This window comes from Lepidochelys kempii, chromosome 1 (genome assembly GCF_965140265.1).
Source record: "Lepidochelys kempii isolate rLepKem1 chromosome 1, rLepKem1.hap2, whole genome shotgun sequence".
Taxonomy (NCBI): Eukaryota; Metazoa; Chordata; order Testudines; family Cheloniidae; genus Lepidochelys; species Lepidochelys kempii.
Genome location: NC_133256.1, coordinates 95,551,038 through 95,572,340, shown reverse-complemented (window position 1 = coordinate 95,572,340; position 21,303 = coordinate 95,551,038). Strand labels below are relative to the sequence as shown.

General features: G+C 38.2%; 1 protein-coding gene across 12 annotated transcripts in view; it reads left to right on the top strand.

Annotated features, from left to right (window-relative positions):
• Positions 1–21,303, top strand: part of ABCC4 (ATP binding cassette subfamily C member 4 (PEL blood group)) — a 214,443-nt gene that overhangs the window by 117,639 nt on the left and 75,501 nt on the right. For all 12 annotated transcript variants that reach the window (XM_073347903.1, XM_073347850.1, XM_073347858.1 and 9 more), the window contains one exon: positions 6,871–6,950. In XM_073347903.1, the coding sequence (XP_073204004.1) occupies positions 6,871–6,950 (80 nt within the window). The remainder of the gene's footprint in view (positions 1–6,870; positions 6,951–21,303) is intronic.

Below are 21,303 nucleotides of genomic sequence, written 5' to 3'. Positions count from 1 at the left end.
ATTTTTGGAGTGGGTGGTAATGGCCCCTAACGTAGTTTATAGAAAAGCAGATGTCCTTGAGCATTAAACCTAGTGTTTAAGCCCATTCCCATGTAATTGTTCAGGTTACAAACATTTTATTAATAAAGTGTACATTGAATAAAAGTGTAGAATGTTCAAAATGCTCCATACTAAGGATTAGCCTAATCTCTACAGGGAAAACGTTCTAGGCAAAAAACAAGCATCTCTAAGGCTCTATCCCCAGCAGTCTTACTCTAAAACCTTTTCTTGTTCGAAATAAGGGAGTCAGCAGACCAGCAACAACAGAGTAGGTCTGAAATGTATGATGACCCAAGTGAGTATAGGGCTTTCTAAATTAATTGCAAGACTTTAAAATCAGTCCATCTATTTTATTCTGTTGTAAAGGAATGTTTTGATTAATACATTGGCCAGAAAGTAAAGCAGGATAGTAAAATTCATTAAACAAAGATTACTAATCACTTGATTTTGGGAATTTGGATTGTGTAATACTAAATGCTAATAGTAGTACATGAAGGTTAATGTGATTGATAATAATGTGAAACTGGTAGAAGAAAATTCTTTCATTTTCTGGTGTTTAGATCATAAATGTTGATTCAGTTTGGATTATATTCCTTTAATCATTTAGTATGAATAAACATTTTAAATAGGTGTGGTAAATTGTCAAGTATTTTCATTGTTTGGATGAAAAGATTTGAACATCTACTCCAAAGTACCAACAAACACTTGCCGAAGCAAAGTGGCTATAGAGCACCTGAACACATTCTGATTCATGAAATTAAAGCAGTTTACAGAGTTAGTAAGAAAAGAATATCACACTCTGAGGTTTGATGTCCTTTTCATGCAGAAGAAAAGAGTTTCGATTCTTTCACTTCAAGTTTAGCCTAACTATTATATTGTAAGGGAGGTTTAATGAATCATTGTTTAACTTAGATACTGCCAAGTATTTGACAGTTAAATAGTCTCAAATGTGTACATAGCACTTTGCTGACAGACCCTTATTTAACTGTGATTAATTGGCATTGAATAGTTATTTAATTACTTCAGAATAAATCTAAGAACAGAGTGTGGTTTGATTAAGTTATTTAATATAGTAACATACATGGAACTGCTGGAGTGAGCACGTTCTCCACTGCAGCTTGCTACTGAAATTACACAAAGCGTTTGGAAGTTTCATAATACTAAAAATAGCAGGTTCTTTTGGCAGATTCAAGTACTCTTGCAACACTGACACTTTAAAATATTTCTGAATTGATTTATGGGAAGACTTTTTTTGGTCAGTGGAGGTTATCCATCCATTACTATACAATGTCTATATTTTTAGTAATTTTGGTTCTTTTAAAATGCTATGTGAAGAAGATGTGATTCGTATTTGAATAATTCAAGTTGCATGCAGTAGTTGAGTTTGAAAATGTGGGTTAATTCTAAGGCAGGATTTTTGTGGGGACTTACCTACTACGCGTTCAGTGTCCTGAAAATACCACAGTCCAAATGATCCATAGAACACTCACAGCTTATTTAAGGGACTTGGGGAAGCGTAAAGGAGCCCATAGAAATGGTGATAGGCTATAAGGGCCCCAGAGGGCTTAGAGAAAATATTTTCTGTAGGCCAGCTTAACAGGTCCCAGATATCAGGTACAACAATCCTTTGAATCTGGGGAGCAGCCCTGGGCAAATTGAGTGTGTGAATGCTGGCAGAAAATGTGTAATCATGTTCTTGGGAAAGGTTTGAAAATTTTTGCAAGAATGATTAATTTTGCTTTCACATCTAGAATCTCTTCTCTTGCACAGTTAATAGTGCATACCTAAGCAACTAAACCATGTGCTATTTAAAAAGGAAAAGTAGAATTATGTTTCTTCATATCTTGTGAAACAGTCTTCAGTTTGAATTAGAAACTTAGGGTAATGTCTACACTGCAATTAGAAACCCATGGTAGGTTTGTGACAGTTGTCTCAAGCTTGCGGGGCTTGGACTAAGGGGCTGTTCAACTGCAGCGTAGATGTTCAGGCTCAGGCTGCAGCCTGACATCTGGGACCCTCTCACCTCACAAGATCCCAGGGCTCAGGCTGGAACTATGGCTCTAGGACCCTGCAAGGTGGGAGGTCCGAGTTCTCAGGCTCCAGCCTGAGCCTCAATGTCTACACTGCAACTGAAGAGTTCTTTAGTCCAAGTCCCACAAGTCCAAGTCAGCTGCACAGGCCAGCCATGGGTGTCTAATTGCAGTGTAGACATATCCATACTATGAATATGCAGTCTCTACCTATGCCACATCAGAATGGCAAATCCCTGAATGGGGCACTGAAATTTGGATGCAGGCTATTCTCTGTGACTGGTCCCTAATGTTGGAATTTGCTCTGTCTGATAAGCTGTCGTTGCCGGAGTTTATTACTGTTAAGAGAAGTTATACCTTCTGTGAACTGGGTTCCCTGGGCTTGATTCTGATCTCATATAGTCAATGGAGTAACACTGGGGTAAAATCAGCTTTTGTGAAAGTGGGATTAAGGCCCGTTGCTTTGTTTGTTTCTTCTGTGCTAGAAATTTTTTGTTTTTATTTGTGATGCACCCGGATACAACAGTAATGGGCACTAGAATAACTAATTAGCAATAGGAGAAAGAAACATGAGCCTTTAGGAGGCAAACACTTCCATGAGCTTAATGATCAGTCATGCTTTACCAAAAGGAGTGTGCATAAATACCGAATAGACAATAAACAACTTTGTGCAGTAACTATTGAAGATTCCAAAATATTAAAATCTTGCAATTGTAGATAGACCTGAATTTCCTATTTAGGAATTGGTTGATCCAACTCCAGGATGTTTACATTTCTTTTCATAGGGTGGATTGTAGGCGGGCCCATTCCTTTCAAGTTCAGTCATGTTCATACACCAACTGTTTTTCTTACTCATATTTTAGTCCTTGTCATTCTACAGAATTACTATATTTACATTCGAATGTGGATTAAGCAGATTAAAAGATTTTTTCCCATTTTATTGATAATGTCAGATTAATTTCTACTTTCCTATTACCTGCTGTATCAAAAACATTCTCTAAAAACATATAACAATTTTATAAGGCAATCACCAAAATTACATTTTTGGTATTAGTTAGCAACTTGATTACCCATGAGAACTAAGTAGGAGTTTGATTAGAATGTGGATATGAGGAGGAGATAGTCACGCCAGAGGAATCTTTCTTATGGTTCACCCAGCTTGGTTTTAGCGTGGGTCTGTATGCATCAAAGAACTTTAGCCAAATGAGATGTTATTGTAAATGAGAATATTCTGGAACTTGTTCTTGGCAGTCATAATGAGTTTTGGTATTATTTTATAAAATGTTTGTGTTGTGTATCAGTTGTGGTCAGTTTGGATGAGCTATTACCAGCAGGAGAGTGAGTTTGTGTGTGTATGGGGGTGGGGGGATGTGAGAAAACCTGGATTTGTGCTGGAAATGGCCCACCTTAATTATGCACATTGTAGGGAGAATGGTCACTTTGGCTGAGCTATTACCAGCAGGATAGTGAGTTTGTGTGTGTGGTTTTTGGGAGGGGGGTGAGGGGGTGAGAGAACCTGGATTTGTGCAGGAAATGGCCCAACTTTATTATCATGCACATTGTGTAAAGAGTTGTCACTTTGGATGGGCTATCACCAGCAGGAGAGTGAATTTGTGTGTGGGGGGTGGAGGGTGAGAAAACCTGGATTTGTGCTGGAAATGGCCCACCTGATGATCACTTTAGATAAGCTATTACCAGCAGGACAGTGGGGTTGGAGGAGGTATTTTTTCATATTCTCTGTGTATAAATAAAGTCTGCTGCAGTTTCCACGGCATGCATCCGATGAAGTGAGCTGTAGCTCACGAAAGCTCATGCTCAAATAAATTGGTTAGTCTCTAAGGTGCCACAAGTACTCCTTTTCTTTTTGCGAATACAGACTAACACGGCTGTTACTCTGAAACCTGTGTTGTGTATGTTTTATTTTGTTTTAAAGAGCCAGAACAGAACTTTATTACTGTTGCAACTTAAAACTTTCTCCATCTGTCTATGGGGGCTGTCGTAGAGCTTTGAAACTTTGAGGTAGTGCAAAGGGGTAGTCACAAACTTCTATAGTAACAAACCTCTAACTTTCACTTGTAAGTTGCAATAAAAACCTGCCAGAAAATGGACAACAAAACTTCAGATAGTGTTGGGATTGAAACTTCAAAGTGATAAACTGCTTTGTGATAGTTTGTGAGCATTTCACTACTAATTTGTCTCAGCCTTCTACCCTTCACGGCCCTGTCTACAAAAAGTACAAAGTTAAACTATTTTCACAGCTGTGTTAGAGTAACTGTAATGCTGCTCCAGGAAGGAATTTGCATGTGCTATCTACTCATTGAATCATGGGACATGATGAAGGTATTCCAGGTTTCCTGACATTGTTAATAGTGACCTGCACGGTACTACTGGTGTTGAAGCAGCCAGTCTGAAAGAACTTGCTTTGTTGGTGCACGTTCTGTGTATTATGGAATTTCCTCTGAGGAGTAACCAAGATAATTCTGCTGCAATCTCTTATCACTATTACAAATAAACCAGATTAAAGGTGAATGCCAAAACAAAATTTAAAACAGAGAGAAGCTCAGGCTTCTGTACTGTATGTCCCTGTGCTAAGCAGGCCACGGGGGCAGTCTGAAGAGAAGTTAGCACTAAACTTTTTTAAATGATCTTTTCCTTTGTGAAATCCTCTTGGTACTATTTGGTTCCCTTGAAGATATCCCAGAATGTGATGTAAGAGCTACCAAGAGTCTCACTGCAGCACATGCATTTCATGGGCTGAGTCACCCCTCCTGTGTCAAAACCCCCATGGGGGGATCAAAGGGAAAGAAACCTCCAAGCTGCATCCCTTGATGGAGTTTCCCTGATCTTTCTGTTCCAACATGAAACAACTGGCAGGGCTCATTTGCAAATCTGGAGGATACCCAAAAACTGCAGGATCTCTGCGCCATCTGCACAGAGGCCCTGTGTCTCAGAGCTATCTCCATGCCCGTAACGTGCCCTTCCTCTCCCACTACAATGGCTCTGCATGGACAGAGGTGATTCCCCATGATTCTTAAAAGGTGATTCCCCATGATTCAAGGGCACCTGAGAACAGGTTACTGTGCCAGGATCAGTTAATTTTCCTGAGTACTCGTTACAAGGTTGAAAGAGTGATTATGTGTTTCTCACTTCATCCCACTCCCACCCAATGTGGGGTTTCCCAGTCCCTGTCCATCCCACAGCACATCAATCCTGACCCTGTGAACAGTCTTCTGTGAGCTACTAGGTAAGTGGGGATCGTGCTGTAGAAGTAGCTGTCCTTTCCCACTGTGTGGTGAGATCTGCATGGAGATTTTAGGAGTACAGCCTGGACACATAGTGTTTGTGATATCACAGAATAATGCACTTTCAGATATCTTCAGTAAACCTAGACATACCAAGAGGTTATATCAGAGAGAGAGGAGAGACTGTTGAGAAAGCTGGTTTAAAAAAACATTTGTGAACTGAATAATCCTCTCCCACCTGATCCTGGCTAATGAGACAGATGTTCATCACAAAAATCTCAGTTTAACTCCGTTTTTATTTTTTAATCTGCAGTTCATCTTTATGCCAAACTTTTAAACTCAACAGAATTTTCAGCAGAGGACCCGCTCTTGCCCCTCTGCCAGAGGAGGATTTGAAAATCACTGATTTTTGTCACTTTTCTTAAAAAAAATACATTCTTCAATTCCCTCTCCTTATGATCCATGATTCCAAAAGAGAGAAAAACTAAATCTCATCACAAAATTCATTAAAATAATTGAGGTAGATAGAAAGAAAGAAAGAAAGAAACTTGAATGTGTCCACATACATAAACCCCTTATGAAAGGTAAGATTCTCATCCCTAGGTTAAATGGTACCTTACTTCCTGAGTAGAAGCATCAGTTCGTGGAGTAAAGTACTAATCTATCTAATGGTGGCAGAATGGTGACATTTATAATTAAAGCTCTCTTGCTATGACTGAATTTTTTTCACACAAGTAGACCTTAAGAAAATAGAAGAGAATAAATGCTTCAGTGATAATAGATTAAAAATGTTATTAGTTTTAATAAAGATCAGCATTGTCAAGGTTTTGAATAAATATAAAAAACATGCTTCATCAACATAAAAACATGCCACATCAATACAAACCTAACTAAAATTTGATTCCAGAATAGCTGCAACATGAATTTAAAGATGCTAAGATTTCTTTACTTTTGTGAAATCTAAGTTGGTTAAAAATCACAGAACTACTAAAAAGGACAATATTAGGCCTTGCAGTAAATGCATACAACTCAGGTAAATGTCAGTGGAACTTGCAAGCAAGGACCAGAGTCAGACAGGTTATGGCCCATATTGATTGATGTATATAAGTATTAAGAATCTAGTCCTATAACTGTTTACTTATGTGGATAATGTCATGCATGTATGTAAGGATTTGCAGGATTGAGGTCTTAAGTTCTATCTAAATGACTAGTTTCAGACTGTTATGAAACATTTGAAATGGTGGTGACCACACACTATCACTATTAAATAAACAATTTATGTCTGTATTAAAGAAGCATTCATTCAAAAATAATATTTTTATTCTTTTTTAGCAAAATGTATTGCACTAGCTGTAAAAAATCTCCTTTTGTGTTCTGTTTTCAGAAGATCTCCTTTTTTGTTTATTTTCAGATGTCAGCCATTTTCTTCTTGATTTTCTTAAATTGCCTGTAAAACTAAAGCATATTGTATTTTAAAAAATATTATTCTGATTTTTTGTGAATTTTTAAAAATTGTCTTTGAAAAAAACTACAATTTCTTTTGAATCCTGTTTTTATAGGGAGAATCTTAAATCGTTTCTCCAAAGATATTGGCCATCTGGATGATTTGCTTCCACTGACAATTTTAGACTTCATACAGGTAATGTAGTTGCTACTGTTTGAGAATTTTACCTTGTGCTATGAATTTCAAGTCCTCTATACTCAGATGACATACAAAACCCAATCACTTATCTGCCAAAGTTTTAGTTGAATGAATTTAATGAAAGTGCTTGTTTGTGAAAGAAAGGTGTGGTCAAAATTTAATGTGCAAGTGAAAAGCTATCATGAGCAATAAGTGGCAGGTAGGTGTGGCTATACAGCTTGCTATCATGTCAAGATTTCAGTTCATAGTAGCTACATGCTTCATAAATCACTCCGGATTTGCCTCCAAGCACTCTGGCAAGCCTAGTGTGTTATGAAATATATTTACAGTAAAGAAACAATCAATTCACATGGCAAGATAGCACAGATTAACCTAATTATGCGTGTACTTCCACAAAGAAGCAAATGCTTACCACACCATTTTGGATTAAAATAGGTGTGGCTTTTTACAAAGAAAGGATTAGTAATAACAGGGTGAAAATAATAGTCTTAATAGGAACAAGAGAAAGAAGTTACTGCAAATAGAAAAATGTCTATAAGCACAAACAATGTTAGTGACAATAAAAGGATTAAATTTATGATATTCCAGTGATTTTGATTGGCATCCCAATTCATCCTTTTTATCAATACTTCAAAAGCAAAATGTTTACAAAAACAACCGCTGTATGCTAAAATATTCTTAATGCCTGTAGACTTAAAATTCAGAATTGCAGAAATTAGAGATGGAAAAGACTGATTAGACCGTCTGTAGATTCATCATTCTACCTATTCAGAAATGTTTCCTACAGTAATATTACTTAGTGCTTTATCCAGTCTTACGGATGACTCCATGGAGATTTAACCTGTTTTTTTCATATTGAAATTAAATGTACTTTGGGTTTGTAAAAGTTACTTTTATCACATTGATAATACTTAACTCTTGAAGTGTGCTGAAAAATTAATTTAAGACATTTTTAGTTAAAACACATTTTTTAGAAAAGACCTCTTTTCTTGCCTAAGCAAGGCCTTAAGGTTGAAGAGCTTTTTGTCCTGCTTTTCAAAGCTGTTCAGTGCAGTAGACCCCTTTGAGAGGGAGATGGGATGGCTTTTTTTTTTTAATCTGCTTGCAGGACCTCCCTTAGAAATTGTAAACACTTTTTACCATTATCTGCTGTTTTTCTAACTCTTAATGTTAAGTTTTTGAATTTGCCTAGTTTCCAAAGTATACAAGAGATCTGTCCTATGGGCAGAAGGTAAACAATCTGCTAGAGCAGGGGTGGGCAAACTTTTTGGCCCGAGGGCCACGTCACGGTTGCGAAACTGTATGGAGGTCCTGGTAGGGAAGGCTGTGCCTTCCCAAACAGCCTGGCCCCTGCCCCCATCTGCCCCATCCCACTTCCCGCCCCTGACAGCCCCCCTCAGAACTCCCAACCCATCCAACCCTCCCCCGCTCCTTGTCCCTTGAACGCCCCCTCCCAGGACCCCCCATCCCTAACCGCCCCCCACCCCCCAGGACCCTAGCCGCTATCCAACCCCCCCATTCCCTGTCCTCTGACTGCCCTGACGCCTACCCACACCCCTATCCCCTGACTGTCCCCCGGGACCCCCTGCCCCTTATTTCCCCCCCCCCCCGCTCCCTTACCATGCTGCTTAGAGCAGCAGGAGCTCGCCGCCTGGCTGGAGCCAGCAGGCCAAAGCACCGGCGGCACAGCGAGCTGAGGCTGCAGCGGAGGAGGGACAGCAGGGGAGGGGCCAGGGGCTAGCCTCCCCTGCCAGGAGCTCAGGGGCTGGGCGTGATGGTCCTGCGGGCTGGATGTGGCCTGCAGGCCGTAGTTTGCCCATCTCTGTGCTAGAGTGTATGTGTATTGGCCATTTATTTCTATCAGTTATATGGAATCAAAACTTTGTTTTTCTTTAGACTTTTCAACTATCTTTTATTAGGACATCTTGCTTTGTTTCAATTGGTTTAGGCAATGTATTTTTGTCCTGCTATCCTGCTGCGTGCCCAGACTACTCTGCATACTGCCCTTTTGCTAGCTTCCTCTCCTGCGTATAGTATGCTTCTGCTCTCTCCACTGTGTACAGGACTGGGTAAGTCCAGGCTGCGGACAGTGAAATGACATGGCTTTGCTGCTGCTTCTGGTACTTGATTGTCTGCTCCTGTAATCAGCATGAAACTCCTCTCCTCCACAAAGCCTGGTGGCTGCTGCCAAAGCTGGAGAGAGTTGGAAAGAATTTAGGGGACAAAAGGAAAGGGGAGGTGTTGAGAAACTGAGGCAGGGAAAGGGAACAGAGGTAAACAGACAATTGCAGGGGAAATGATGTTCCGCATTGTATTCCTCAATTTAGGGTTAACATGTCCCATGTTGTCACTCATTTGAGAATAGGGATCTCTCTGGGGTCTGTCTCCTATTGTGGAGTGTCTGGAGGTAGAGAGGTACAAATATGTCTTTCCAACTAGTGCAGATAATTTATATTATTACATGCATCTTTCAAATGCCTGCCACTGTAGTTAGTAAGTGCTCAGATATTACAGGCAAATGGGGGTAAAGTCAGTGTATTGTATGTTTACCCAAACAAAACTGATCTGGGATGAAAGAATAAAGCATTTCATTGTAAATGTGAATTTCTTGTTCTTTTGACTGTTATCAAGCCTCTTATCCATATTGTGAAAACTGCAATTTGCAAAAGTTTCCCATCCAAAATCTCATGTGCTGAGCTACTTAGTTCATCTCTTGTAAATAGGGCATTTAAATATTTGAAAGACAGGTGTTCTAAAGTTTGCACTGTAAGTGAAAACACACAAGCTTTGGGAACAGATGTATGGTATAGTTAAGTGGGGGTAAAAGGATTTTTTTTAAATACACAGTTGTATACGTCCAGAATCTTTACAGAAATTATTTAAATGATTTTCGTTGTACATAAATTTCAGTGCTTCCCTGTTCTGTTGGGCATAAGAAAAGAAGCCTTAGTTAGTTAAATCCTATTGTAGGTTTGTTGCACTTAGCTATTAAACTTCTGAGCATGAGAGGAAAAACATTCCCTCTCTTTGTTAAAATGTACCACTGCTGAACGTCGGTGATGCATATTAGTTAATACATCTTGAATTTAACAGCAAAGTTATATTACATTATCTCTAAGGAAGCATAGATTTCTAGAGAGGATAACTGTTATCAATTATGATAAAGATCTTTTGTCACTTATTTTGTTTGCAGGTGTCTTTTATAAGACTTTCTATAATCCCTTCAGGAAGAAATATTTTCTTCTTTTTAAGAACAGTATTAGCGAAGTATAAAAGCTCTGATCCCTACTATTATTGTTGATTATTTGAGGGACATTTCCCAAAATTCATTGTTTTAAATGGTTGTCAGGAGGAATCAAGTGAAATTTAATAAACAATGCAGTAACTGATTCATTTTACTTTATGTGTAGAAGCTTTTCTTGTGAAGATTTGCATTGAAGAAGTGGTCCTTGTTGTGAGTTATCGTTACTATATTAGCAAGTGTATAATTCATTTCTGAACAAATAAACTTAACTTGGCTGGGCTCAGATACTACAATGAGGAGTGCTGTAGAAGTACCTATAAATAAATAAAAATTTACTAGTTTCAGGAATTTCATAGTTAAAAAGAATATAGATTTTAAGAGAATACCAAAAATTCCCAGTATTACCATAGACCCCTAATAAAATGTACACACTGCACTACAGTTCTAATGAACATGATTAGTCTAGATAGCTATTCTGGATGAAAAATAATTCCTAAAATGGAAATAATTACATTTATTTTGTCCGTCATTGGATAAACCAGAAAGAAACAGTTTGTTTATTTTTAAAAGAGACTAGAAATGTTCTGGACATGTAATAAAGAGTTGTTAGAGAAAAAAAATTAAATGGGGGGCATGCAACAAGCACAAAAATGCTTAAATAAAGCCTTACTATATTTGGGTTCCAGAGCTGACCATGTTTTTCAGAACTGTGGATCTGAAAGGGCACCCAAAGTCAGCTCCTCATAGTCCAATATGTGAGGATTAAAGAGCAGGAGACTATAAATTCTGCTTCCCTTGTTTTGTGAAAAGATCTGCTCAACTTCAGCATGAAGGTATTAAAAAGAGAAGATTTTGGCCTTACAGAATGAGGAAATCATTTTTTGCCTGCTACTTTGTAAAGATCATGTTCATTTGATAACTGTCTGTTGGAATAATTGCTTCCATCATTTTATAAATAAAAATTAGAATGATCTGTCAGAGCACACATTTAAGGATGTATGCTGCTACACTGATATCAAATGGAGCTGTATGTGCAGACAGAGGGTTATTATCGGATATTAGGTTATTATACTTAGCTGAGTTTCTTTGAATTTTACATTTACGGTCTGATTCAAAACTCATAAAAGTAAATAGGAATCTTTTCATTAACTTCAGTAGGCTCTGTATCAGGCTGCTAGCGTTCAAGGCCTGTATCCAGAAATTGGTGCACTGGTTTGGGCCCTTATGCCTCTGATGGACTCTGCGTGGGCGTAAGTTTCCATGACAGCTCATCTCTTTGTGCCATATTTATTAAATTCATAACTGATCATTTTCATTTACTGCTATGTTTGCTATAGTCCAAACTGATTTTTAGAAAGTTAGTGACTTGAACTAGTGGAAATAACTTGAAAAGCAAAATGAAGGTAACAGTGTTTGGTTGATGTAAGCCCATATACTTTGTTAGTCAGTTACCTTATAACTCTTACCCTCATTCTTCCTTCCCCTTCCTTTCCTGCTGTTGATTACATTCATTTGGGACATCTCGTTTTCAACTAAGTTGTAAGCTCTTCAAGGCAGGAACCATGGATAAAATGTTCAAAAGTGCATTGATGACTTAGGTGACTGATTCTCATTGACTTTCAATGGATTTAGACACCTAAAATTACTTAGGGTACATCTACACTGTAAATACAATAAAGGGTTAGTTCTTAACTCAGGTTAGCTAACAGGTTAAAAAAGCAGTACGGACAGGAAAACTCCGCTATTATCTTGAATTTGAAGCTCAAGGTAAAGCCTGTAGCGGAGTCTGGTGTTGCACTCAAATGCTAACTTGATTAAAAGCTGGGTTGCGATGTCTTCACTACTATTTTATTCTGAGTTAGCAAACACCTTTTTTTGCACTGAAAGACCTCTCCTTAGATGCTTCCTAAGATTTTATTCTATACCTGCTTATATGTTTGTACTGTATCTGGCACAATAGGACTTTCATCCTGAGTGGGGTCTAGAGGTGCTACCAGAATATAAATAATAGTCACAAATATCCTTTGTTTAGTGAACAATAAAACTGATCAGATTTAATTAAATAGATAAATGGGCTTAAGGATGTTCAATGCCCAACTTCTGTTAAAAGTGAATAGGACTTTGGCACTCAGCTCCTTCAGGCTCTTTTGAAAATCCCTTCTAAGCTCACTTAGTATCTTAGCCAAAATTTCCTGACTCTATCTCTAGCACGGCAGGGACGCAAGGTTCCAGCCATGTGGAGCTCATTGACAAACTGTGGCTTATCATTTAAATACACTGTGGTTAAAATATTACAGCTGTATACAACTTAACATAATAAATTTGTATATTGGCTTTTTTAATTGGAGAAAGAATCCAGGGGTGGAATATTATAGTACTCATAGTTTAATAAGAAATGTAAGGTATAACATAACATTTTATATACAATAGCCCATATTTTCAAAAGTGGCCACTGTTTATGATGCCTTGATTTCTGCATGCTCAACTGGAGACACTTTGGGGCTTATTTACAGAGATGCTGAGAGTCCATATCTCATTAAGTTCAAATGGACTTGTGGGTGCTTAGCATCCTTGAAAAATCAGCATTTTCAGTGTCTCAAGTTGGGCTCCCAAAATTAGTAGCCACTTGAAAATGTTGGCCAGTATGATCATCTTCGTAAAGTTCTACGGATTCTTCCATTTCCAATAGCTTCACCATTTCATGCTCTTTTTTTAAATATTCCCTTTCTTCTACAATAGTCACTAGTTGGTATTTAAAGTCAGCATAATATAGATGTCTTAGTTTATTGTCTTTTTGATAACAAAATATAAATCCTCTATGATTTCATTATTCATATCTAGATAAATGAATTGCTGGTTTAGTTTCCCTTATATTTAAAGAAGACACTGCTTTTAAATTATCTCCCACTCCTTTTGATTTTACCCTGTGCTGGATTTTAAAAAACTCAAGATTGTTTTGTTTCTGGGGAACATTGTGAACATGTGAACTATCAGCAGCTGCTCTTGGTAAAGGGCAGTGATTTATTGAGGAAAACTGAATTGCGAAACCTTTTTCCTCCCAAAATCAACAGCTTGACTGAGCTTAAATAACTGACTTTTCATATCCTTTCATCACATACAAAGACCTAATCTTGAGCCTACTTGAGCCACCAATGTAGGCTTTGGCTAAGACCACCGCTGAATGTGTCATTCCCTTCTCACCACACACAAAACACATTGACTGCAGCTTTATGAAGTGAAAATACTGAAGAAAAGGAAAATGTGAAGAAGGTGTCCACAGTCATTCCTTTTAAAAAATAGCTGCTGCATCTGGATATTAAGAACAAAAAGTGCCTAAGACTGGAATAATAAGCTAGGGTCACTTGCTTTCATAGGTGCAAAAGAGTGGAACTGCCTTTACTTGTTTCAGTATCACTGACCCTTGCATTTTATTGTTTGGCAATGTCAGGGAAAGTGTGTAGAAGGAATTCCAGCATCTTTTAGCTTTACAATGACTTTGTCATTTTGTGATTCTTACAGTTCATTTTTTCCCCCCAAAGTTAGTCAGCTTTTGTATGTGTAAGATAATTTTAAGATGTGTGCATTGGATAATTACATAAAAGTTCTTTGTCTGCTAAAAGATTATGTAACTTGGTTCAATTTTTATGATATTTTAAAACATTAAAATAATGAGGGTATCAAAAAATACCCAAGGACTGGGATCTTTGTTAAATGTCTCTCTGTTCTGTTTGGTGAAGCAGGTCATGCAAACATGTATCTTTTGTGTGTGTGTTGTTACATTCTGATTTTTGAGTGGTATTAGTTGCAAAGATTCTGTGATTTTGCCATTATAGGAAGTTTAGCTAAAAGAGAACAGTAAATAGCAGCTTGGTGACAGTTAATCATGGGGGGACTCTCTGAACCTTTTTCTGCTTGCATCTACACGTTCCAATTTCTCTTGTCCAGCATCCATGCCACAATGGATCAGTTAGTATTTAACATAGGGCTAATTAAGTCTTATTGGGACAGGGGGACAGGCGAAAATAAGAATGTGATTTTTACCAGGTCTATTAGAAGAAGGCACAGGCATTTAGATAGAAATATGGTGAGGTGGAAATGTTCATTTTAAAAAAAAAAGGTGATTCTGTAACTTTTTCTGAAGTTCCTTGATTTTTTTTATTTATTTATTTTTGTATTTTCATGGTTGCCATTAACTCAGAATAAAAATATACTATTTACACTGATGTGAAAAAAAGGAGGGGAGGATTTCTGCCTTGAAGATTAAAAATGCTGTAGGTGTGAGGGTAACATGGTGTGTTGGCTAAATAAAGCTGCCCTTTATTTGCTCTCTCACTCCTCTTTTGAATGCCCCAACTATTAAATCTCAGGAACCAGATGGAGTAATCTTGATGATAACCAGTATATATGCTAAAGCCATTGCTGTGTTTTTACACTGTAACTGTCATCCATTTTTCTTTAATGTTTTAAAAAATTATTTCTTGTACTTCAACCAAATATCTGGGTAGGCTGGTCATCCAGATTTAGGCCAGAGCCATGCAGAGCTCAGAGATGTCTCCAGTTTCCAGTTTTTATTTCTACTCTACAACTATTTTCAGCATTATTAGTGACAGGTAAAGTTTCTTTCTCTCTCTCTCTTTCTCTCTCTCTCTCTATATATATATATGCATGCAATAAGGTTTATTACTATAGCAAAACAGAAATTTAATATAAAATATCAAATATACAGATAACTATTTCAGTGTTTTCTGCATTTTGTTCTTGTTTCATATCTGTTCTATTTTTGAATAAAATAAATTCTTAATGAGATGCCCCCTAACCTTTATTCATATGTGGAAGAAGACAGTACACAAACATTCCTCTTAATTATTTTGCATTTATCTTTTTCCCTTGATGACTCTGTTTCTCTCTTTCCTGACCTTTTTCTTCTTCATTTTCTTTTCACTTTCTTGTCTTTTTCTTTGTGTACTTCCCAGCTTACAACAACATATTGTACCTAAGTTATTTCTCTGATTTTTCTCAATGAATTGGGGGAAAGCAGTGTTTTGAATATAGTATCTCTCAGTTCCTTGAAAAATAAAACTAGCTTTCATTTAGTGATATGAACTCTTTTCGCTGTAGCTCCTGGTCTAGAGTACTGGAAGTCTCATGTGATGCAGTCTTTTTGCAAGATTTCTAGTAGTTCATGGTTTTGACTGGTTGCAAGCAGCGGGAATATAGCAAGGACAGCTTTTCTCAAAGTATTTTGGTGCCTCTGGATGAAACCAAAAGGTGGTGAGGTTGCACAAAACTACTTTAAAGTTAAATGAACAACCAAACAAGGGTTCAGTTCTACTTTTGGATAAAAATTTAGGTCAGACCTTACCTTTGGCATTCATATCCCTATTTTCCTTCCCAAGTTACTTTGGAACAGATCTTTAGCTGGTGCAAATCAGCTTAGCTGCATTGAAGTGTACCAGCCTTTACACCAGCTGAGGATTTGGCCACCCAGAGGCCAAGTGAGGAGTTGAGTTCACCCAAAATTCCTAAATGTCTTTCAAGAGATCCTGCTGATCCTAGACTCTTCAAGTCTATTAGAAGTGGGGTTTGGTATATTTTAGTATGGAAAGGCCACAAAGAGGTATTCATAAGGCTAAGCAAATATATTTTCTACAGTTTGTTTGTATTTTTTCTCTATCTTTTTTGTAATACTAAATTTGCTTTTGGCACAGGGGTGAAGCATTTGATTATTTATTTAAATGGCTTGTCAAGCATTTTTATAACCCTCCACATTTGTAGCACAACCTGATTATTAAAAAAAAGACATATCAAGGTCATTAATATTTCTAACACTTCACAGCAGCTAGAAATCTTTTAATTCTACTGTCAGTCATAGAATGTAACAATCCTGTTCCAAATGGCGATAAGTACAAATCTTCTAGATTGCCTTAAACTATTGATATACTATAGATATGACTTATGTGCTTACAAACAAAGTAGGATTTCACTGTTTGGCAAAAAGACTGTAGATTTTACTTTTGATTTGTGAAAAAAAACTGAGCATAATTTGAATGACTAAGTTATGTTTACTAGTGTGGGTATTGGATCATTATACATATTTATTCTGAAAACAAACATGAGGACAAGAAATTATCTGTAACAAAAAAAATCTCATAGAAATGTGCTTCTCGGGTTACATGTGCATATCATGCAGTACTTCAGAACTTTTATCCTGCTTTTCACAAGATCGGAAATTGATATAGTTGTTGATCAGTGAATCCTCCAGCAGATTAAGGAGTTGCATTGATGAGTCCACAGACAGTACGTCGTCTATGGATTGATTTAAAGAAAGGCAATTTAAATCACTGATTTATATCACCAAGTGGAAATCCTTGATATAAATCATCAGTTCTAATCAAGTTTTTCATTTGTACTTCAGTTATTTTCTAACTACATTCTTACCGGTTGATAGAACCATAAAAACATGTTGACTTACAACTAAATAAAGCCTTTACACTAGAATTGCTACCTCGGAGGGTCCATTATAACTATATACATTTATTTAACATTTAACATTGAATAGTTTATTTTTTCAGATTATTATTAATTGTATCTTTTTATTATGTTAGAATATGGTAAATGATGTGTTGCTTGTTTGCTGGATAATTAAGATTTTTTTTCTCATGATTTGTGTCAAGCTGCATTAGGGTGGGAACTGGAATTTAACTGAACACAAAGCAGCATATACAATTTTTTTAATGCTTTAAATATTTTAGATACATAAATTTCAATTATCAAAATGTTTCACATTTACAACTAAACGATTTCTTAAACAGAGGGGTTAACTGTAGTCAGTAAACTGAACTATTATTTCAGCCCAACATGGTAAATTTTTAAAAAGATGTACAAGTGAAAATGACTGGAGCTTAAGGTTCTACTTGCCTAAGGGCAGGTCTACACTTAAAACACGGCAGCAGTGCCACTGTAGTGCTTCAGTGAAGACTCTCTGTGCCAACGGGAGAGCTTCTCCTGTCGGCGTAATTAATCCACCTCCCTCAGAGCGGTGCCTGTGTTGAAGGAAGCAGCTCTCCCACTGACAGAGAGCTGTCTACACTGGGGTTAGGTCGGTATAATTGTGGATTATTTTTCAACCCCCTGAGCGATGTAGTTATACCAAAGTAAGTTTATAATGTAGACTTGGCCTAAATCTCTTGAAAATGAGACCGTCTATTCTGTTACTTAGACTGTCCTTCAAACTTTTAAAACTAGGGGATCTTATTCCCTCCCTCCTTGTTTTTATTCATAGACAAGTTTTCCTTCTTTTTCAACTCCTAATTGACTTCTCAGCTTTGAATGTATTAGTCCAAATGAAGAAAATATTCTTTCTGTGCCTGCAGAAGAGGCTAGTATTGTCAAAAGCAGTTGTAGCACTTCAACAGGCTCTGGTTCCAGGTGCTTAGCTAGTGACTTCCACCAGCTCAGTGGTGTGACTTTCTTTAAAAGATCATCAGCAAACATGTACTGCTTGAATGGTTCACCTCCAACCCTGAAAGTCATGATGATTGGCATGATTAATGGGTGATTATTAGATGCTCATGTCATAGTAGCATCTCCTTCAGCAGTTTAAACATCTACCCTGGTACTTTGGGTTGGGAATATTGCAAGAAAATGAGGTGGAGTAAGTGCTTGATCCATCTGCTTCTTTAATGCCTGCAATTTAACTTTGTTGTTGGGTATTTCTTTCTTCAATGTTTGACATTCTTTCCACATTTTAACAGCATCAACAATAGAGCAGCAGTCTTTGTGCAGGTTGTCCAAGGCTATGGAAATAGGTTTCAGTTAAGTTGGCCATAAAATAATGTCTGACGCTTGGGTCATCTAGTACATTGAAAGAGGAGGGCACTTTTCAGGGACTGAAAAGGGATGTAACATTTCTTGCTTTGGGAAGCATTGCTGTCTTTTGGTATTAATTTAATAGCACTTTTTACTTCCTCAGTACATTTGGATTATTTTCTCTAGTTCTGAAAATAGAAGAAAATTAGAGGGAAAAAAGAACTTTCACTTTCTAGACAATAGCTATTCCTGCATTATTGTGGAAAGCTACTATTCTAAACCATTGTGTTTACTTCCATCTTCTTTTCCCCAACTCTTGTTTTTCAGTGGGCTTTGAAATACAGCACAGTCCTTTATTTGCAAGTCATTTGTGTACTGTTAAATGGATTATGTTAGGTCCTCATTGCTGAGAAAAAAATGTTAGGCTACCAATAGGTAATACACTGGCTTAGTAACGGTTTCCCTTATGTCTGCTTCCATAACTAACAGCCTATAACTTACTCATAGCTAAAAGACAGGTTTCAGAGTAGCAGCCGTGTTAGTCTGTATCTGCAAAAAGAAAAGGAGGACTTGTGGCACCTTAGAGACTAACAAATTTATTTGAGCATAAGCTTTCGTGAGCTACAACTCACTTCATCGGATGCATTCAGTGGAAAATACAGTGGGGAGATTTATATACACAGAGAACATGAAACAATGGGTGTTACCATACACATTGTAACAAGAGCGATCAAGTAAGGTGAGCTATTGCCAGCAGGAGAGCGGCGGGTGGGGGGTACCTTTCGTAGTGATAATCAAGCCATTTCCATTTCCAGCAGTTGACAAGAATGTCTGAGGAACGGTGGGGGAGTGGGGAGAATAAACATGGGGAAATAGTTTTACTTTGTATAATGACCCATCCACTCCCAGTCTTTATTCAAGCCTAAGTTAGTTGTATCCAGTTTGCAAATTAATTCCAATTCAGCAGTCTCACGTTGGAGTCTGTTTTTGAAGTTTTTTTGTTGAAGAATTGCCACTTTTAGGTCTGTAATCGAGTGACCAAAGAGATTTGAAGTGTTCTCCAACTGGTTTATGAATGTTATAATTCTTGACATCTGATTTGTGTCCATTTATTCTTTTACGTAGAGACTGTCCAGTTTGGCCAATGTACATGGCAGAGGGGCATTGCTGGCACATGATGGCATATATCACATTGGTGGATGTGCAGGTGAACGAGCCTCTGATAGTGTGACTGAATTGATTAGGTCCTATGATGGTGTCCCCTGAATAGATACGTGGACACAGTTGGCAATGGGCTTTGTTGCAAGGATAGGTTTCTGGGTTAGTGGTTCTGTTGTGTGGTTGCTGGTGAGTATTTACTTCAGGTTGGGGGGCTGTCTGAAAGCAAGGACAGGACTGGCCTGTCTCCCAAGATGTGTGAGAGTGATGGGTCATCCTTCAGGATAGGTTGTAGATCCTTGATGATGCATTGGAGAGGTTTTAGTTGGGGGCTGAAGGTGGCGTTCTGTTATTTTCTTTGTTGGGCCTGTCTTGTAGTAGGTGACTTCTGGGTACTCTTCTGACTCTGTCAATCTGTTTCTTCACTTCAACAGATGGGTATTGTAGTTGTAAGAACGCTTGATAGAGGTCTTGTAGGTGTTTGTCTCTGTCTGAGGGGTTGGAGCAAATGCGGTTGTATCATAGAGCTTGACTGTAGACAATGGCTCTTGTGGTGTGTCCTGGATGAAAGCTGGAGGCATGTAGGTAGGCATAGTGGTCAGTAGGTTTCCGGTATAAGGTGGTGTTTATCTGACCATCGCTTATTAGCATCGTAGTGTCCAGGAAGTGGATCTCTTGTGTGGACTGGTTCAGGCAGAGGTTGATGGTGGGATGGAAATTGTTGAAATCCTGGTGGAATTCCTCAAGGGCTTCTTTTCCACGGGTCCAGATGATGAAGATGTCACCAATGTAGTGCGAGTAGGGGCATTAGGGGGCGAGAGCTGAGGAAGCGTTGTTCTAAGTGAGTCATAAAAATGTTGGCATACTGTGGGGCCATGCGGGTACCCATAGCAGTGCCGCTGATTTGAAGGTATACATTGTCCCCAAATGTGAAATAGTTACGGGTGAGGACAAAGTTCAGCCACCAGGTTTGCCATGACATTATCGGGGATACTGTTCCTGACGTCTTGTAGTCCATCTTTGTGTGGAATGTTGGTGTAGAGGGCTTCTACATCCATAGTGACCAGGATGGTGTTTTCAGGAAGATCACCGGTGGATTGTAGTTTCCTCAGGAAGTCAGTGGTGTCTCGAAGGTAACTGGGAGTGTTGGTAGCGTAGGGCCTGAGGAGGGAGTCTACATAGCCAGACACTCCTGCTGTCAGGGTGCCAAGCCTAAGATGATGGGGCGCCCAGGATTTCCAGGTTTATGGATCTTGGGTAGCAGATATAAAACTCCAGGTCGGTTTTTCCCCCCCACTCTCCTGCTTAATAGCTCACCTTAAGTGATCACTCTTGTTTCAGTGTGTATGGTAACACTCATTGTTTCATGTTCTCTATGTATATAAATCTCCCTGCTGTATTTTCCACTGAATGCATCTGATGAAGTGAGCTGTAGCTCACGAAAGCTTATGCTCAAATAAATTTGTTAGTCTCTAAGGTGCCACAAGTACTCCTTTTCTTATAGCTAAAAGAGTTCTTCATAGCTCAAGAGGTAGAGGGTTGGGTTTTTGGTTCCAGTTTTGATATCTGCCAACAACTGTGGAAAGTGCATATATATAGTTTGTCAAAAATACACTCTAAAAGTTTTATATTTTATCTACAGTGTTGTTAAGATAGTTTATTTATTACTCATTCAGATATTATCTGTAATTCTCAAAGGCAAGAATACTGCAATAGATCCCCACTCTGGAGTGCATGATTGAAGTTAGAACCTACTAGGGTGACCATATTTCCCTATGCTGAATAAGGGACACCTGGTAAAATTACTCATATTCAAATAAGTTCAACGGCAATCAGAACTATGCAGTATAACCATTCAAAAAAATACAAACCTGTTAAAAAGTAGTTGGATTCTTTTTATTTACTTTCTTATCTTTAAGACTTTAGGGAGGGGTGACACACAAGGGGAGGGGTGACACACACACACACACACTCGGGTACAACTCTCTCAAACGGGGGAAAAATTAGTGGGTACAGAGCATCTACCGGCACTATGCTTCCCTCTCTGCTCCCCTCCCCCGCAGCTCTTGCACTCCGGCAGCCCCGTGCTTACCAACTCCTCCTCCACCCTCCCAGTGCTTCCGGAGTGCCGCAAACAGC